The 19,050-nt window shown below is 42.3% G+C and overlaps 1 protein-coding gene and 1 pseudogene across 3 annotated transcripts in view; one reads left to right on the forward strand and one right to left on the reverse strand.

Annotated features, from left to right (window-relative positions):
- Window positions 1-10,120, reverse strand: part of DAPP1 (dual adaptor of phosphotyrosine and 3-phosphoinositides 1) — a 53,382-nt gene extending 43,262 nt beyond the window's left edge. Inside the window, exons 1-2 of one of the 3 annotated variants that reach the window (XM_042984134.1) lie at window positions 9,910-10,120; window positions 8,774-8,910 (exon numbers count right to left, since the gene is read on the reverse strand). In XM_042984134.1, coding sequence (XP_042840068.1) covers window positions 8,774-8,874 — 101 coding nt within the window. In that variant the 5' untranslated portion in view covers window positions 8,875-8,910; window positions 9,910-10,120. Of the gene's footprint in view, window positions 1-8,773; window positions 9,009-9,909 lie in introns of those variants that run through there. The other 2 variants (XM_042984135.1, XM_007080960.3) reach the window with 2 other exon arrangements.
- Window positions 10,121-15,992: 5,872 nt separating this feature from the next.
- On the forward strand, window positions 15,993-17,047 carry LOC102954367 (annotated as a pseudogene).
- The last annotated feature ends 2,003 nt before the right edge of the window (window positions 17,048-19,050 follow it).

Genomic DNA, 19,050 nt, shown 5'->3' on the forward strand with positions numbered 1-19,050 from the left:
CATATGGTCCATATGGTCTATGGACCTTGACTCAACTTGAAGCAATTCAAACATTCGGACGCCCACTCTTCGCCAAGTGGTGGGCTGGGCCGGAGCAGGCAAAGGGCCCCCCTGCTCCTGAGGAGCTCACCATCAAAGAGTTTACTGTGCTCAGCTGAGAGAAGTGCAACAAACCTCTTACTGCCTTAGGACTGACATTTGTGAAACGCTTCTATTATCTGGAGAATCAACCCAAGACATAGACTCTATTGGTGGTGAGTCAGAACCATAAAAGCAATAACATGAATCCTAGACAACGTTAGAAATGTATGGTGGTAAAGTAAACAAAGAATGAATTAAAAGACACTTGTGACATTAAGGTTTTCAAAATTCCTTTGATGTTACTTCGAAAAATGATGCAAAAGCAGAAGTCATTCTTCTTCGGATGTGAATCACTCACTGTGCTTAGTTCCGTGGAATTACTGGCTTTCACCTCTGTTCCTTTCTTGCCATTCCCAGGTGATCACTCTGGTTCCTCATTCACCAACCTGTAAACTCCCTCACTAATTTGTTTTCTTGGCTCTGGACCCATTGCTACCTACCTCGCTCAACTTCCAGATTAAGCTAAAAACAAAACATGATGACCATATAATTCCATGTTCCAATAAGCATTCAATAACTCTATACTGCCAAGCGGAATTTGACTGAAGTCCAAACTCTTAATCTATGTAAAGTCTTCTGGAATTCGGACCAACCTAAATATCCAAGCTTTAATAGAGGGAAACAGGCTGGGCTGGGGAAAAACCAAGAACATGCTTTGACACAGACTAAGAAGTAGATAATGGAAAAATATCCTACCAGAAAGCAAGAGAAAAATTATATATGTGGTATGGCCACAGTTCAATGTGTGTGTGTGTGTGTGTGTGTGTGTGTGTGTGTGTTTACAGAAAAATATTTTTAAAAGACTGGAGATAAGTTGAACAATATGTTATTCTGAGTGGTTGTACATGGCTGAATTTGGGTGCTTTCATTTCTCAAATTTTCAACAATTAATACAGATAATTATTTTTTTTAACTGTTTATATGAATAACTTCAGAAAGTAGAAAAATAGGGGTGCCTGGGTGGCTCAGTAAGTTAAAGATCTGACTCTTGTTTTGAGCTCAGGTCAGGATTTCATGATTCAGGAGTTCGAGCCCCGCATGGGCTCCGTGCTGACAGTGCAGAGCCTGCTTGGGGTATTCTCTCTCTCCCTCTCTTTCTGCCTCTCCCTGCACATGTTGTGTGTGTGTCTCTCTCTCTCAAAATAAATAAATAAGCTTTGTTAAAAAAAATAAAAGAGAAAAATAGCATAAAGTAGTGAAGAAAGTAATACACCTATTTAAATAGTACCCATATTTTAGGTAGAATAAATTTCAAACTTTTGCCATATATTCTTTATGTATTTTTGGATGAACATTTTTATTTTTTATTTTTTCTTCCAAATTTTTATTTAGGTTTACACATATTACACATATAGTGTAATATTGGTTTCAGGAGTAGAATTTAGTGATTCATCACTTACATACAACACCCATTGCTTTTGGATGAACACTTTTTTATGAATACAATTTATTGTCAAATTAGCTTACATACAACACCCAATGCTCATCCCGACAAGTGCCCTCCTCAATGCCCATTTTCCCCCTCCCCCACCCCTCCCTGGATGAACATTTTTAAAGTTAATTACAGACATCATGACACTTTAATCCCAGGTAGTTCATTCAGCATGTGTCTCTAAAAAGTAATATTTTCTTATCTAACCATACTTTTATTTTTATTATTATTTTTTAAATAAATTTATTTTTAAAATTTTTCTATGTTTATCTTTGAGAGAGAGAGAGAGAGAGAGAGCACGGAGGAGGAGGGGCAGAGAGAGGGAGACACAGAATCTGAAGCAAGCTCCAGGCTCTGAGCTGTCAGCACAGAGCCCGACTCGGGGCTCGAACTCAAGAACCGTGAAATCATGACCTGAGCTGAAGTCAGATGCCTCACTGACAGAGCCACCCAGGCACCCCTAACCATACTTTTATAAAAACAAATTAGCTTATTGCTCTTATGCTTTTTATTTTTTATTTAGTTTTTGAAAGCTTTAAAAATTTTAATTACTTATTATTATTTTAAAGTTTATTTATTTATTTTGAGAGAGGGAGACAGAGCACATGAACGAGGGAGGGGCGGAGAGAAAGGGAGAGAGAGAGAGAATCCCAAGCAGGCTCCACACTGTCAGCACAGAGCCTGACGCGGGGCTCGAACCCACACACTGTGAGATCATGACCTGAGCTGGAGTTGGTTGCTTAACTGACTGAGCCACCCAGGCACCCTGCTCTTATGCTCTTTAAAGTTATAAATATTTGTAAACAAAAATGTCTGAAAACAGATAATGGGGGCAGGCACTGGCAGGTGGGTGCTCAAGGAGAACATGTGGCCACAGAGACTCTAGAGAGGAAGCAAGGAACATGATTAAGTCTTGACTACGTGGATTGTGCTGGTTTCAGACAGGTTTGTATCAGGGAGTAGGAGCCAGAAGTGGAATTTACAAAGGGAAGTGGTAGGAGTGAGACATTAATGCAGGTTTGTTTTTTTTTTTAAACGGCTAAGGCTATGGTTATGACACTAGAAACCAGAAGAGGAAAGGCAGGTGGGTGCCTTCTCTGAGAATGAGGCAGACAGACGGTGGGGACTCTGAGAGGCAGATCCCAGAACCTAGTGAATGAGCATTCATTAACTGCTGGGTCCCAGGGACGAGAGGCTCTGAGTCATGTGGGCTTCTTTTATTTCCTGAACACCCACGTGTTTTGCCACTTTTACCCCTTCACTCATCTGTTCTGACTTCAACTGACAAATGCCTATCAGTTCCAAAGCCATCTTCTTCACAACCAGTGATCTCCTTCCTGCCTGCCATATGCTGTGTGCTTCATCTAGACACAGTCATGGCCCTCAGCGCCCCCCTGCCTGTGTTCCAACTGTCCATGTAGGTGCATTCTCTGTCCTTTGTGCTGTAAACTCCCCGATGTGACAGCTGTGTCTTCTTAAGCTCAGTGTCCCCACATTATGCAAGGCATAATGTCGTCATTCAGTAGATGGATCTATGAATGGATGGAGGAGCAAATGAATGAAACAAAGTGACTCCACTCAGTGTGGAGAAGGTTTGTGGACAGATTTCCACACGTAAGTAGAAGGAAGTCACCATCACCCAGGGAGGAACAGAAAACACAACAACTGAAGAGGAAATTCATTTGAGTCAAGGAGAGACTGAACACTGTACAGTAGTTACATACTCTCATACAGCCATGAGAGAATCACCTTCCATTTTTAGAATCCAAGATTACAGAGTTGCGCACAGAAGAGGCGCAAGGTTTATTGCTCTACTTGGTATCACAGCTCTGTAAACAGATTCCTTTATTTTATTTTATTTAAATTTTTTAATGTTTAGTTTTGAGAGAGAGAGAGAGAGAGAGAGAGAGAGAGAGAAACAGAGTGTGAGCAGGGAAGGGGCAGAGAGAGAGGGAGACACAGAATCCGAAGCAGGCTCCAGGCTCCGAGCTGTCAGCACAGAGCCCGACATGGGGCTCGAACTGTGAACCGAGAGATCATTACCTGACCTAAGTCTGATGCTTAACTGAGTGAGCCACCCAGGCGCCTTGTAAACAGATTCCTTTAAAACTTTGACTTTGCTACACTTTTCTTAGCCTACTCTATTTGTCTAGCTCTGAAAAATGGAACCTACACAAAATTCAATAAATTTTTGATTAATTAGGGTGTTGGCCTGGCTTATTATGTGAAGAATGTGAAAGAATAATGTCTGTTTTTAAAATTAAATTAAAAATTTTTTTTTAATTTTAGAGAGAGAGAACACATGAGCAGGGGAGGGGGAGAGGGAGACACACACACACAGACACACACACACACACACACACACACACACACAGAATCCCAATCAGGCTCCTTGCTGTCAGTACAGAGTCCGACATGGGGCTCAATCCCATGACCCTGGGATCATGACCTGAGCTGAAATCAAGAGCGGACACTCATCTGACTGAGCTACCCAGTTGCCCTAGAAAAACGTCTTTTAGTGATCACATTTGCTGGTTATAATAATGACGGAACTTTCTTTTTGTCTCCGAGTTCATCTGGCACTAACAAATAGCGCTAATGTAGTAAGAAGAGAAAAGTTCGATAGAAATCAGGAAGTTGCGTCACTGGACAGGCAAACTCCTGGATGTAAAGGTTTATGAGCATGTAAGCTTGTGCATGGTGATAAAAGCTGTCCCTCACGCTCCTCATTTGTAAATGGAGGTGATATTAGTTAATAGTACCCACTTCCCAGTGACGTGTCAATTTTATAAATCACACACGCAAACGGTTTAACACACTGCCCAGCACACGGTGAGCATCCAATAACTACTAATTGTCGTGATTAGAACACATGGCTGTTTTGATCAGTGGAAAGAGCATCAGCTTTGGGGTAAGCTCGCGGGCATGTCCCGCAGCTGTACCGCTATGAGGTCTGTGACCTGAATAGTTCACCTACCTTGTCTGAACTCACTCTCCCTCTCTATAAAATGAGTATAATCATACCCACCGAAAGTGTTACTGGGAAAGCTAAATGACATAGTGCACATAAGAGGTATATGGTGCTGGCACGTAGCACGTGGTCAGAAAATAACGCGTATCCCAACAGATTCTCTGGGACCTCAGGCAGTCTGAGTTTTCTGCTTGTGAGTCTCCTTGGATAGCAAATTAGAACGCCAAGACCGTCTGAAGACCAGAGCTAGTGTATGCAAAATGTCTGCCTCATTAAGAGGACTTATTTTGCTTATTATCGTCTGTTCCCTGAGTCAGCAAACCACCACCTGAGGGCCAAATCCTGCCAGGGTACATGTTTCTGTATTTCCTGCCAGGGTACGTGTTTTTGTGTAGGCTAAGAGACAAGAGTGGTTTTGCATTTTTAAATGGTTGGAGGGAAAAATAGAGAAATATTTTGTGACTCATGAAAATAATATGAAATTCAAATTTCAGTGTCCATAAATAATATTTGTTGAACACTGTACTGTCACGGTCACTTGTCTGCGTGTTATCTACGGCTGTTTTTGCATGACAGTGGCAGATGTGAATAGCTGTGGCAGAAATCATAAAACCTGCAAAGCCTGAATAATTTGTGATCTGGCTCTTCACAAACAAAGTTTGCTGACCCCTGATCTCTTCTAACCTTCTCTTACATGTACGGAGGTAGAGAAATGAGAAACTTCCTTATTTTTTTCAACAGCCAGAACTTAGAATCTAGCTTTTTGACTCTAGCCAATACAGCTACATGCTGCGGCTTTCTCTTAAAATTTGAGATTTGGGAAAGTATATACAAAGAGAACATTTATCATATTTCTCACTTGAAGGAATACGTCTGAGAGATAATTTGAATATTTAATTTAAAAAGTCCTAATATATTTTTGTTTTATAGTATCCTTTTTGTGTCTGTAGTTACACAGTTGATGAAGGCTTACCCATTCACAAAGTATATACTATTCCTACATTGTCCTCCAGGGACCTTTGTTGTGATCAAAGAACGTCTGGAACTTCAAATTATTAACTAACCAGCAATTTTATACTAGTTTGTGATTTCGGTGATCTCACTTGTATTCGTTGCTTGTTTCATTCCCCCACTGCTTCATTTAGAAAGCACAAACAGCCTGACTCTGTTCCCAGCCCCTCTTCCTTATTGCTGACCATTCTCCATACCCTCCGCCCCTCCCTTCCTGCCCACCTGCCGCCTCCTCCCCCAATCCCACACCCCCAAAGCGTAAGTGAATCTGAGCAACAATCACAGATGGTTTTATTTCCCCTTTGTTTTGGACACATGAACACATTGAGGATTAAAGAAAATAAATGTTTTAGATTGACGCTCTATAAATGAGACACAGAAATGCATCTGAGTTGCTTGACTTAGGTACTTTAGAAAAGAATAACCTGTGCTCTGAGTGAGCCATGTGTGTCCTAGAAAAAGGCAAGTGATGGATTTGCTGCAGTTCAGGGTTTAATTTTCAGAACTTAGATATTGCAGAGCCTGAATAAAAATAGGGACCAAAGAATAAGGATGTATGAGATCTCGCTAACCACCCAAAATACCAACATAAGAATCTACCTAACTACTCAAATAATACATTTAAAATAATTTTAAAATGAAGTCATTAAAACCGGCCACCTATTATCTATCAATTACATTATATCATTTTGTTTTTTATGGAGCTTTTAGAAAAACTGAACTAACCAGAAGTTTTAGTACAGATCATACCTAACCAGTGACTTCAAGTTTCAAAGAAAAAGTTTCGTTTATATTCAGAATTCTGCCAAGGACAACAGGTCATTTTCAAGCTTTCTCAGATATCATCACCTATAAAAGTTGTATCAGCGATGCCCTGGAAGGATAAGTATGGACTTTCTCAAGTCCATTATGAAAGGTTCAGGAATTTTCCAAGCAGGTTGTTAAACCCTTGGCAATTGGAAATTGCCCATGGTAGAAGGATTTACATCAGGGAAATAGGAAGACTCTAGAAATCACCCCTCATCCAAGTGGTATATCAGCAGTATATTTAAATATTTAAAGTATATTTAAATAAACCATGCTCCTGAAAGTTCTTCTTAGGGTGGAAGAAGATGTTCTAAAATTAATTTATGGTGATATTTGTGCCACTCTTTTGTAAAATACACCTCAATAAAATTGTTAAGCAAAATGCCTCCAAACCAACAAACAAGAAGTCAACATTTATGAATGGATTTAAGATTCAGGTGCTTACCCAACAAATGAGAAATAAGGCCACACTTTTTTCAGCACTTCTGATGGATTTATATTCTATGCAGTGACTCCCAACCTTGGCCTCTCTCTGGAACCACTTAGGGAGTGTCAAAAAAAAACCTACTCACTCCCAAGATACTAATGGCATTTGTCTGGCCTGTGGCCTGTACAGGAACTTTTAAAAACTCTTTGTGTGACTCTAGTGTACAATTAAGGTTGAAGAACCACAACTGTAGAGCAATTTTCCTAGGTAATTGTAGCTTATCTGTTGTTACAGAAATCATCCTCAGATGTTTAGTAATTTCCAGGCCTTCTGAAATACAGAAGTCTGGACATAACTGTATCTGTTTTGGGTGTTTCTGGGTTGTGTTGAGAATGTGTCCATTCTTTGAACAAGGAGGGAAGGCACAATTCTGTTTTCCTTGTGGGTTTTACCCGCAGTCACTTCCTGCTATGGGCATATGGTGAAGAGAAGAGACATTGGCTAGCTCATCGCTGTCATCCAGGGAGGTGACAATGTCATTCAAGCACAGAATGTGGGCTCAGATCATTTAATTGAATTGAGTATCTCCTTTGTCTCTCTTCTCTTCTGGAACTTCCTACCCATCGTGGGCTGGGAATATTGATAATGAAGCATGTAAAGAAGTACACTTTAATAATTTAATAAGGCCAGGAGTGAGATCCCAAGGGTCTGGCTTTAGTGCCTGGACTTTGTGACACCCATTTGGATGCTCAGGGGCATTTTACCCTTTCTCTTTGGAGATTCAACCTAGAAGAACAGTGACATCCTGAAACGCTGAATTCCCAATAGAGGGAGTTTACTTTCTAGAAAATTCTAGCTGTTCTGTCTGATTTATCTTGTGAAGGGAGAGTTCAATGAGGAGACCTCCATTTTAAAATCTAAAGACAGGACTTCTTGAGAACTTTTACAGTAACACCACACAAACAGATACGATCTCTGCAGCCTTAATGCAGAGAGATTTCATCCCTGTCTCAGTTTTTCTCTGGTTAAGAATGTAGGCTTTTGCAAGTTGAAATCCCAACTTTGCCAAGTGTTGACGTGTATGTAGGCAATGTTTTCAAGCCCTCTGGTACCATTTTTCTTCCTTTGTGTGATGGAGGTGGTAACAGTTTCTAGGTCAGTGGGTTGCTGTGGAGATAGGGCTGTTTATTAAGACAGGTGCTGGGCTCGCCTCTCGTGAAGCCCAGGTGTCAAAATCAGCCTCTTGAGGACATTTCTGATGCTTTAGGGTAAAGGCCCAGTTTTTCTAGGAAACCCCCTACACCTCTTGCATAATACTTGCTCCTTTTATTAAATATCCCCATGAGTTGTCTCATCTGGTCCCTTCTGACAGGACTGTGATGTCTCCATCTCCCTAAACTTACAACCTGTTAGAGGCACAAATGCTATCCTCTTCCTGACTTGTTTGTATTTAAAAGCCTCAGCGCTGTGCCTGCAGACATGAATACATACAAGAACTCACAGACGCAGTGTCAGGAGAGAGAAACACAGATGGGACATTGCAGACACTTCCTCATTCTTTGTCTTTTGAAAAAGTCCCTCTTCTCCCATGCAGTAGGCTGGGCTTTCTGTTTACTTTCCTAGCAATACAGCTTCGAGCTCAAAACTCTGGAACAGCACTTTCATTCATAAAGCAGACCCATATCAAGGAAATCGAGCAACACCAACTTCTGCATCTCAATCCTGTCCCGAGTCTCAAAGAATGTCCGACATTTGATTTGTGTCTCATTCTCTCCACCTACCTGTTTTCAGATCTGGGAAAAGACTGTATGCTTTTGGCCCCAAGCAGAAAGATTCCTAACAGACACAAATGAGTGAAGTGGAAGGGATAGAAGATGTAGATGGCAGCGTGCTAAAGATCATCAATCGAAGTGAGCATTTGGGTGGGAGTTGGGAGCCCACGCTCGCCCAAGAAGTACTTTGAGAGGAAGACCTGCTTTCTTACCCCAAGTCCTGGAGCAGCTCTGCTTCTCCGTCTGATCGGCTCCACAGATCTGAAGGATCCTGGGCGCTCATCTTCCCTTCTAGAGATTCTGCTCTGCCCATTCGCGCTCCTCACGTCTCCTGAGCCCCTGCCAGGTGCTATGGGAAGGCAGAGAGAGATGAGTTCCAACTGCTTCTCACTGTCTCCTCCTCTGAGGGAGAAGCCTGCTGTGGTTGAGCCTCCAACCAGCAAGGAAGTGAAACTTGGTTACCCCTCCCACTGACACTCACCACCCTGGCCCTGAGGCACGGGCAGGAGTGTTCTGTCAGCCAGGAAGTATGCAAACTTAGGTAGCTACCTCTGAGGACACCCACACATGCAGTTTCTGTCAAAGGGAATAAAGATAAAGTCATGCCAGCTGGGATTGGCCTATCGATCCTAACTTTTTTCGTGAGGTCAAGCATAGTTTCTTCTTGGTGCTATTAACCTTGTACAAGAGGGTGCAAGCACCCCCACCTTCTGTCTCACACACACCCACACAAACACAAGGGACTCCAGGGAAGCTTCTATCTCGGGAACCCCTCACAGCGGGTAAAGACATCAGAGTCAAACCACTAGATTTGATCCTGAAGTCCGGTTTTTAGCATCTTCTCAATATTTCTGCCTCAATCACCCAAGCTTTCCAACGCGCCCATGACTGTTTTCTCTGAGAAGGAAGGGTTGGATGAGAAGATAGGAAAAGTTGTAGAGGCCAGCCTGGTGCCCAACTAACGGGCATGGTGGGAACTCCCGCTTCCTTCACTGGGCTTCCTCTCAGCTGGTATTGCTTTGTGTCCCAGTTCATGAGAGAATCCCGTGTGCCTGAAAGTGCCAAAGGGAAACTACTATAACTCTGAATCCTTGGGAATCGGACAAAGTGCAGTAATAAATGGACCAAGAACATGTATTGTTTCCTGCCTTCTCTCTCTATGTACCTGCAGGAGAGAATGTTCTTCTGGATTCTCTCCCTTCTCTCTCTCTCTCTCTCTCTCTCTCTCTCTCTCTCACACACACACACACACACACACACACACACACACACCTGACTCACTCAGGAGTCACCGGGGTGCTTTATTACTTGTTTCTCCCAATGTGGTCTGAAGACCAGCAACACTCACGTCACCAGGGGCTTGTTGCTGTGCAGAATTTCCGTTCCATCCTTCTGAACCAGCATGTGCATTTAAATAAGATCCCCAAGGTGACTCCCGTGTCCCTGGAAGTTTGAGGAGACTGCCGTATAGGATACCAAGACAGCAGAGCTGTTCCTAAAGGGAAGGATCTGCCCGTGGCATCATTTCATCTCTCCTTAAAGTTCTTCCCTACTACCTCCGTCTGTCAGTGATTTGCAAGGCCCGGGCTTACTCTGAGTGCGTGGGAGAAATTCCTGCCTGTCTAAAGACAGCCTGGGGGAGACGAAGCTCTGCTAACGCACAGCATACTGATTGCACGTGAACATTTAAAATTCTTTTCACTACAGCTTGCCCAGAGGGGAGCACTGGGTCCACTTGCAGCAGATGCCAGTCCTGGCCTGGGAGGTGACGCACGTACACACGGCAGAGATAAGGGGCAGCTGGGCAGAGATTTCCTGTTCTCTTTCTACAGCTTTTTGTTCAGTGTTTCAGCAGCTATTTTGTTCCCATTTCAGCAAATTTTGTTTTGCTTTGTTTTTTACTTAACCTCCCCCCCCCTTTTTTTTCAGGAAAGTAGCAAAAATTTACTAAGATCACCCTCTTCCCTTTCAATCTTCCTGCCCTTCTCCTTTTCTCATTCTGCTATCCCATCTGTGACCCTCTCCTTTTTTTTTTTTTTTAACGTTTATTTATATTTGAGACAGAGAAAGAGCGTGAACGGGGGAGGGTCAGAGAGAGGAGACACAGAATCTGAAGCAGGCTCCAGGCTCCGAGCTGCCAGCACAGAGCTGGACGTGGGGCTCGAACTCACGGACCGCGAGACCATGACCTGAGCCGATGTCGAGCCACCCAGGCGCCCCTGTGACCCTCTCGTTTTTTAAAAAATATTTCTTTAATATTTACTTATTTATTTTGAGAGAGAAAGTGAGCGCGAGCACGAGCGGGGGAGGGGCAGAGTAAAAGGAGAGAGATAATCTCAAACCGTCTCCATGCTCAGCGAGGAGCCCAATGTGGGGTTCAGTCTCACGCACCATGAGATCATGCCCTGAGCAAAAATCAAGAGTCCACACTTAACCGACAGAGCCACCCAGGGGCTCCTGTGACCCTGTCCTTTGAAGTCGTTTCTGTCACTTATTCCATTTTCCCCAGGCTCCCACCCTTCCCCACTGGCCCCCTGCTCCACTCTCCACACATTCAGGATTACAGTGGCACCAGTTGCTAGAGCATTACCAGATGGTTTCAACAAAATTCTGGGTATTCATAACAAATATTTCATAATATATTTTAAGTTCGATTTTTTAGGTATTATATATTCATTTTTAAATTAAAGAAACTGCAGTTCTTGCCTCATATCACATAATTTACTTTTTACTTATTATTTATTTATTTATTTATTTATTTATTTTCTTAAATTTACATCCAAGTTAGTTAGCATATAGTGCAACAATGACTTCGGGAGTAGATTCCTTAGTGCCCCTTACCCATTTAGCCCATCCCCCCTCCCACAACCCCTCCCGTAACCCTCTGTCTGTTCTCCATATTTATGAGTCTCTTCTGTTTTGTCCCCCTCCCTGTTTTTTGTATTATTTTTGCTTCCCTTCCCTTATGTTCATCTGTTTTGTATCTTAAATTTCTCACATGAGTGAAGTCATATGATATTTGTCTTTCTCTGACTGACTCATTTTGCTTAGCATAATACCCTTGAGGTCCATCCACATAGTTGCAAATGACTTTTTACTTATTTCAATGGTGCTGGTTCAAGGCACTGAATTCTTTCCATACAGGTTTTGAACACAGAAATGGATACAAACTATCAAGTTGTTTTAACAATTCTAGAACATCTTATGCTTTGTTGGAAAAAATTTTATTTATCAAGACATTTTGAGCCTTTGGGGCACCTTGGTGCCTCAGTCAGTTGAGCGCCTGTCTGACTTTGGCTCAGGTAATGATCTCACAGTATGTGAGTTCGAGCCCCACATCTGGCTCAGTGCTGTCAGTGCAGATCCTGCTTCAAATCCTCTGTCCCCCTTTCTCTCCCCCTTCCCGCTCACACTCTCTTTCTCTCAAAAATAAGTAAACACTTAAAAAAAAAAAGAAATCTTGGGCCTTTATTGGAATGACTATCATATCCAAATCATTGAGAGCTATTGTGTCCAGAGTTGAATTTCCTTATTAGGAGAATGGGGTTCTAACATTTGAGACTCCTCTAAAAAATCCTTTTTGATCTTTTCCTAATGTATTTCTGAAGCTTAACTATCACAATATCTGCTTTTCACCTGGTTACCTGGAAATGGCAATTCTATTTATTCTCTTCACAGAAAGAACCATCTTTCAGCTTCCTTGGTTAACTGTGTGTTATTAAATAAGCATGATCTCCTCCTCTCCATCGTTTATGTTGGTGGGAAATAAAGGATACATTCTGGAAAGGTAAACCATGGCTTGGGATTATCACGTACTGAGGTTACCATAACTTGGGGTAGAGGAAGCCTAACTTTGTTTTCCACTGTCTGCTCTCCCAACCCATGAAAAAGAAAAAGAATCATGATTTCATAGTAAATTAGGGCACAGAAACAGCAGAGAAAGAAAGAACTGACCATGTTTTTTAACTGCAGGCCAGCTCTCCAAAGGAAAGCTCCAAAGGAAAGGCTTCCATCTCTCCTCTTAATTCTGTGGTGGGCTCCGAGCTGCCATATTGCTTTTAAAAATATGCCAATTTAGGGGCGCCTGGGTGGCTCAGTTGGTTAAGCATCCAACTCTACTTTTGGCTCAGGTCATGAACTAAGGGTCGTGGGTTTGAGCCCCACATTGGGCTCTGTGCTGACAGTGTAGAGCCTGCTTGGATTCTCTCTCTCTCTCTCTCTCTCTCTCTCTCCATCCCTCCCCCAATCATGCACTCTCTTTCTCTCTCAAAATACATAAATACACTAAAAAAATGCCAGTTTAGTTTGGCTTGAAGCCACCACCTCTGTGTTTTCTGCCACAATTATATGATCACTTAATCCAGTATCAAAGGCTAAGGTAACTGGGTTGTCTTGAATTAATTGAGACTTTATTTCATTTTTGTCTCATCTCCATAAGCAGTCCTAGCTTCTTTGTTGAATAAGGAGGCTGTCTGGATATGGGTATAACTCACCAACTTCAGGGTGTAAAATTTACTTCAACCTTCCCAAACTTTCCCTGTTCCTCTTTCTTATTTACTCTCTTCTCTATCATTTTCTCACTTTTCATTTTCAGTAGTTAACCTTGAACTTCATTCCTAACCCTCTTTATCTAATGTGAAATATTTGTTCCTTTCACCAAGCCAGTGATGTGGTTTAATTCCTTCATATCATCTTCCAGTGTTTGAAAATTCTATAGAAGTAGTATAGCAGTGCAGTTGACAAAACCCATCTCAGGGAAAGTGGAGAATCAAGAGTCCCCTGCAGTGGTGGGAAATCCTTGTCTTGCACTAAGGCTCCTTAGGAATCACGCTGCCATATGTCATTCGGGATAAGCTCCATTCTTTCAGAACTTCTCAAGGGCAGTATGTGCCCCTCACCCACTGTAATCCACAGTACAGCAAAAGTCACAGGCTCCATCAAGGCCATAGGAAGAGCATGCCAAGGATCAAGTTGATGGGTGCTGTGGACTTTATCTCCATTCCTACCCATATTTTCAGCTGCTGTGTTATTAGAGCAGGGAGAGGGTATCCCCCAGATTATACACCATACACATTTGGCACTTTACTCACTCTCTTCAACCTAGCTTTCCGATCCTTCTTGCTTCTCCTTGAACCTGCTCATTTTTGCCTCAGGGCCTTATACAAGTTTTTCCCTTTTCCTGATTTTCTCTCCCTCTAGCTCTCATGTGGTTTCCTCCTGCACTTCACTCAGGTGTTTTGTTCAAAGGTCACCTTCTCAGAAGGAGCTTCCTTAGCCGCCATATTCAAATGCTTCTCCTCCTGCCCCTGGCCTGTCCTTCCAATTTCCATACTCTGCCATATTGTTTGTCAAAACACTTAATGTTGGTTGTTAATATACTGAAGTACTTCCATCCGAGTTTATAAGTAGCCACTGCCCTGAACCCCTGATTGTCCTCCAGTCCTCTTGGCCACCCCTTTTCCCAGATGCCTGAGACCTTCCCACCACCCAACAAATGAAGGGCACCCCTGGGACTCTGTTCTAGCACAATTTAGCAATACAATTTAGCAATTTTTAGTAAATTTAAAGAATTGCGTGGCTGTCATCACAATTCAATTTTGGCATGTTTTCAACACCCCAAAAGATTCCTTGTATTCATTTGCAATCTATATATTTTGGATACCACTTCTGTTTAGCTCTACCTGATTGATTACACAGAATTTTTGCTTACTTCTGTGACAAATCAATTATATGATCTATAAAGTTATATGTTATATATATTTCTATCTCTTACCCAACATTTTTTTTCTCTTTTTCAAATTTTTATTTAAATTCTAGTTAGTTAACTTACAGGGAAATATTGGTTTCAGGAGTAGAATTCAGTGATTCATCACTTACATACAACACCCAGTGCTCATCACAAGTGACTTCCTTAATATCTGTCATCCATCTAGCCCATCCCCACCCACCTCCCTCCATCAACCCTCAGTTTGTTCTCTATTCATTAAGAGTCTCCGATGGTTGGTTTCCCTCTCTTTTTTCTCTCCCCCCCTTTATATTCGTCTGTTTTGTTTCTTAAATTCCACATAGGAGTAAAATCATACGGTATTTGTCTTTCTCTGACCGACTTACTTCATTTAGTGTAATACACTCTAGCTCCATCCATGTTGTTGCAAATGGCAAGATTTCATTCTTTTTGATGGCCGAGTAATACTCCATTGTGTGTGTGTGTGTGTGTGTGTGTGTGTGCACGCGCGCGCGTGTGTGTGTATATATATATATATATATATATATACCACATCTTCTTTATCCATTCATCCGTCAATGGATATTTGGGCTCTTCCCATAGTTTGGCTATTGTTGACAATGCTTTATAAACATAGGGGTGCACATACCTCTTCGAATCTTTGTTTTTGTATCCTTTGGGTAAGTATCTAGTAGTGCAATTGCTGGGTTGTAGGGTAGTTCTATTTTTAACTTTTTGAGGACCCTCTATATTGTTTTCAGAGTAGCTGCACCAGTTTGCATTCCCACTGACAGTGCAAGAGGGTTCCCCTTTCTCCACTTCCTTGTCAACATCTGTTGTTTCTTGTGTTGTTAATTTTAGCCATTCTGAGAGGTATGAGGTCGTATCTTATTGTGGTTTTGATTGCATTTCCCTGATGATGAACGAGCATCTTTTCATGTGTCTGTTAGGCATCTGAATGTTTCTTTGGAAAATATCTATTCATGTCTTCTGCCCATTCCTTAATTGGATTGTTTTTGGGTGCTTAGTTTGAGAAGTTTTTTATAGATTTTGGCTACTAACCCTTTACCAGATATGTCATTTGCAAATGTCTTCTCCCATTTCATGGGCTGCCTTTTAGTTCTGTTGATTGTTTCCTTCATGGTGCAGACACTTTTAATCTTGATGAGGTCCCAATAGTTCATTTTTGTTTTTGTTTCCTTTGTTTCTGGTGATGGGTCTAGTAAGAAGCTATGGTATGGCTAAGGTCACTGAGGTTGCTGCCTGTGTTCTCCTCTAGGATTTTGATGGTTTCCTGTTTCACATTTAGGTCTTTCATCCACTTTGAATTTATTTTTGTGCATGGTGCAAGAAAGTATCTCTTACCCAACACGATCTCCTGTAATGTGATCCTGTCACTCTCCCTGGTCTACCTCAAGCACAATTTTTTCTCACTCCAAGAACATCATAAAAACGATGATGTCATAAATCCATTAAAGGCAGCTATATAAAGTCCCCTACTGAGGAGAGCAGTAGTGGGATCAAAAGCCAGCCCTTTCCTGCTTCTGTGCACTTTACTGAACTGCCTCCACAGAGCCAGGGGAGCATGGGGGAGCCATGTACACTGCATAGGGCAGCTTCATGGAGGACATGGCTAAATGGTCTTTGCGATAGATAGAGCAAGAGATAGAGCAAGAGAACAGGAGGGGACTTGGTCTTTAGCACACATGAGGTGGTTTCTGGGAACTCCCAGAAATAACAGGAAGCTGTGAGTGATAAAGGGCTGAGGTCCTTCTTCTTCTAAGAGGAGCCTAAGCAAAGTGAGTGGAAGTCAAGGAACATTCACCTGGGATACTGAGGTACCCTTCCTCTGTGTCTACCATGTATTCTGTGCCCAAGCCCATCTCTGGCATTTAATCAGTTCTGCATATATACAGGAAGCCAGGCTCACGGGTTCATTGGTGACATTTGCCAACAGGCAATGTTGAAACAACTGAAGCTTTGCCCTGGAATCAGAAATACAATCACCTCAGTGGTTATAGAAGATCAGCTTTCTTCCTGATGGCAGTAGGTTATATTAGTCTTTTTCAGAGGATGAAATAACTAATATATTATAACTGGATCAAGATTTAGAAATACTCGAGAGGCTCCTAAAATTCTAGAAAGAGAAAGATGCGACCAACAAGAGGAAGCTTAACCAGGTTGCATTAAAATAATAATACTAATAATGGGTCGCCGGGCTTCATTGTTCCCAGAGTGGCGGCGTCTTTGTCTTCCTCTCTGCACTGCGTCCATGGCCTTCTGAAGGCGCTGCACAGCAACTCCTACGTGGAGCTGAGCCAGTACCGGGACCCACCAGTACCGGTGACGTTGAAGAACAGGAAAACTTCCGAGGTGACAATGAAGAACAGGAAAAATTACCGTAGAAGAGCCGTAGGTTGTATGTTGGCAGTCTTTCCTTTTACTCAACTGAAGAACAAATCTGTGAACTTTTCAGCAAAAGTGACATGAAGAAAACCACTATGGGCCTGGATAAGCTGAAGAAGACAGCATGTGGGTTCTGCTTTGTGGAATACTATTCAAGAGCAGAGGCAGAAATGCCATGAGGTATATGAACGGAACTCATCAGGACGAGCGGATCATTCCCAAAGACTGGGATGCAGGCTTTAAGGAGGGCAGGCAGTATGGCTCTGGTTGTTCTGGGGGCCAGGTACCAGATGAGTAATGGCAGGACTGGGGCGCTGGGAGAGCAGGCTATGGAAAACTGACCCCAAAGCAGTGAGTGGTGAGAGCCCCGTCGTGGAAACGCACTCCCATGGCCCGCTGAATTTGGCACGTGTTTCCCAAGGTCTGCACACCTGCTCTCTTGTACCATGCTTTGATCAAGGTCTTCACTGAGCTGGAAGTCTTTTCCTGGTTTTCCTTTGAAAACTACTAAAGGACAGAATTCAAAAGAATGCCTTGAATTCTGTAGTGTTAGAATCTTGGCGCTCTGTCAGGTTACCAGGTCAGAATTTATGTTTCACGGCAACAGATTTTATCTAAGATGTTGATCTGTCAGCCCAAAACATCACACTTCTTTTAGGAAGGTGGAATTTTTTTTTTTAAATGGGTAGTAGGTTCATGGTCTACCTTGGGGCCTGGAATTATTACTTAAAATTTTTTAAGTTTGTAAGAGATAAAATGTAATAAATGGGGCTTCACTACGTTGTACAGCTTTGCCCTAAATTAATTAGAAGTGTGACAACTGAAAAAAAATTATGTATGTATAAATTACAATGAGTTTCCATAATCACTTTCTTTTAGATATCATGAATGTTATGTTAATTAGGCAGAGCAGTTTTCATCATTCTTGCTATTTTTTTTAATATATGAGAAAGTTGGGGCTCAGAAACAACAAAGGGCATGCTCCAGGAACATGGATTCTAGGACACAGCTCCAGAAACAGAATTTGTGTGTATTGTCAGTCCGTGTCCAGGTGAGGAAAAAAGACAACATTCTGGATATTTCATCCAGGAAGGGATATAATGCAGGGAACTGGCTACAAAGAGGTTGGAAGAATAAGAGGAGATCATGAAGCTGTGACTTCCTTTGATCCGGGCACACAAGTCTGCATTGCTGAGCATGGGAGGGAGACTGCCACTGCTGGTCTCCAGGACCCCGGGGGACACACCTCTGTTGATGCAGCTGAAAACTGGCTTTATTGCTTCCGAGGCTCGCAAATGCCACCACCGCTGCTGGCTGTACTGCCTAAAGCAGAAAGCTAAAAAACAAAAAAAAGATTTCTTCCTTTCTCTAGTCTCCCAAGAGACAGATTCTTTCTAAAAGACAGCTGGCAAGGGAATCAATGAGATGCAGTTTGTGGGCTCCCAGCTCCTGTGATAAAAGGGGAGCAGAGGTCAGGAATGGGAGAGACGCATGCTATTCTCGTTCTGTGTTCTTTCCTCTGTAGCTTGCTTTCTCCTGTGTTAGTTAGGGTATGCTAAATTACTACTTCCAGTGGACTCAACAGTTAATACTTCGGCGCATAGGAAGTTTAGTTCTTATTCACGTAACTGTCCAGTGAGGGTATTCAAGTCAGCGGGGGCAACCCCCCTCCCCCACCTCATAGTCATTTACATACCAGGACATCAGTCGTTGTGCTGTCTTTAACACATGGATTTCAAAGTTGTTCTCAGTTTCCCAAATCCGGTCAACATGGAGGAGCAGTTGAGGGAGGTTTTTAGGGGTTGGACCAATAACAGATACATATAACCTCTCCTGTTCCACTGAAGGTGACTTATCCTGTGGCTCTACCCAGCTGCAGCAGAGCCCGGAATTGAAATCTAGCTGTGTGCCAAATAGAGGAGAGTGCTTTTTTTTGTTGTTTTTTTTGTTTTTTTGGTTTTGCTTTTTGCTTTGCTAGTGTATCTGCCACACCGCTTTCATGAATGTAAAGATCTGCTTTTAGGGTCTTCAGATCAATCCTTTGAGCACAGAATAAAGAGACCTGGCTTGAGAAAAGTCATTTAAAAAAAGATTGGGAGTTTCGGTAACTTTCTTACTTGTTGTGAAACATCCATGAAATCGTGCAGGAAAGTAGATAGATAGATAGATAGGTAGATGATAGACAGATGATAAAGAATTAAGGATGCTTTAAGCAACACTAACAGAGACAGCACCATAGTCAGTGGAGGTCAAAGTCCTGCCCCATCCTCCTGGTGAAACCACAGCTTGATTCCTGTATTCTTTTCTGTCCACCACTCCAGTGGACTCCAATAAACTAAAATGTGACCAAATAGGATG

Source organism: Panthera tigris, chromosome B1 (genome assembly GCF_018350195.1).
Source record: "Panthera tigris isolate Pti1 chromosome B1, P.tigris_Pti1_mat1.1, whole genome shotgun sequence".
Lineage (NCBI taxonomy): Eukaryota > Metazoa > Chordata > Mammalia > Carnivora > Felidae > Panthera > Panthera tigris.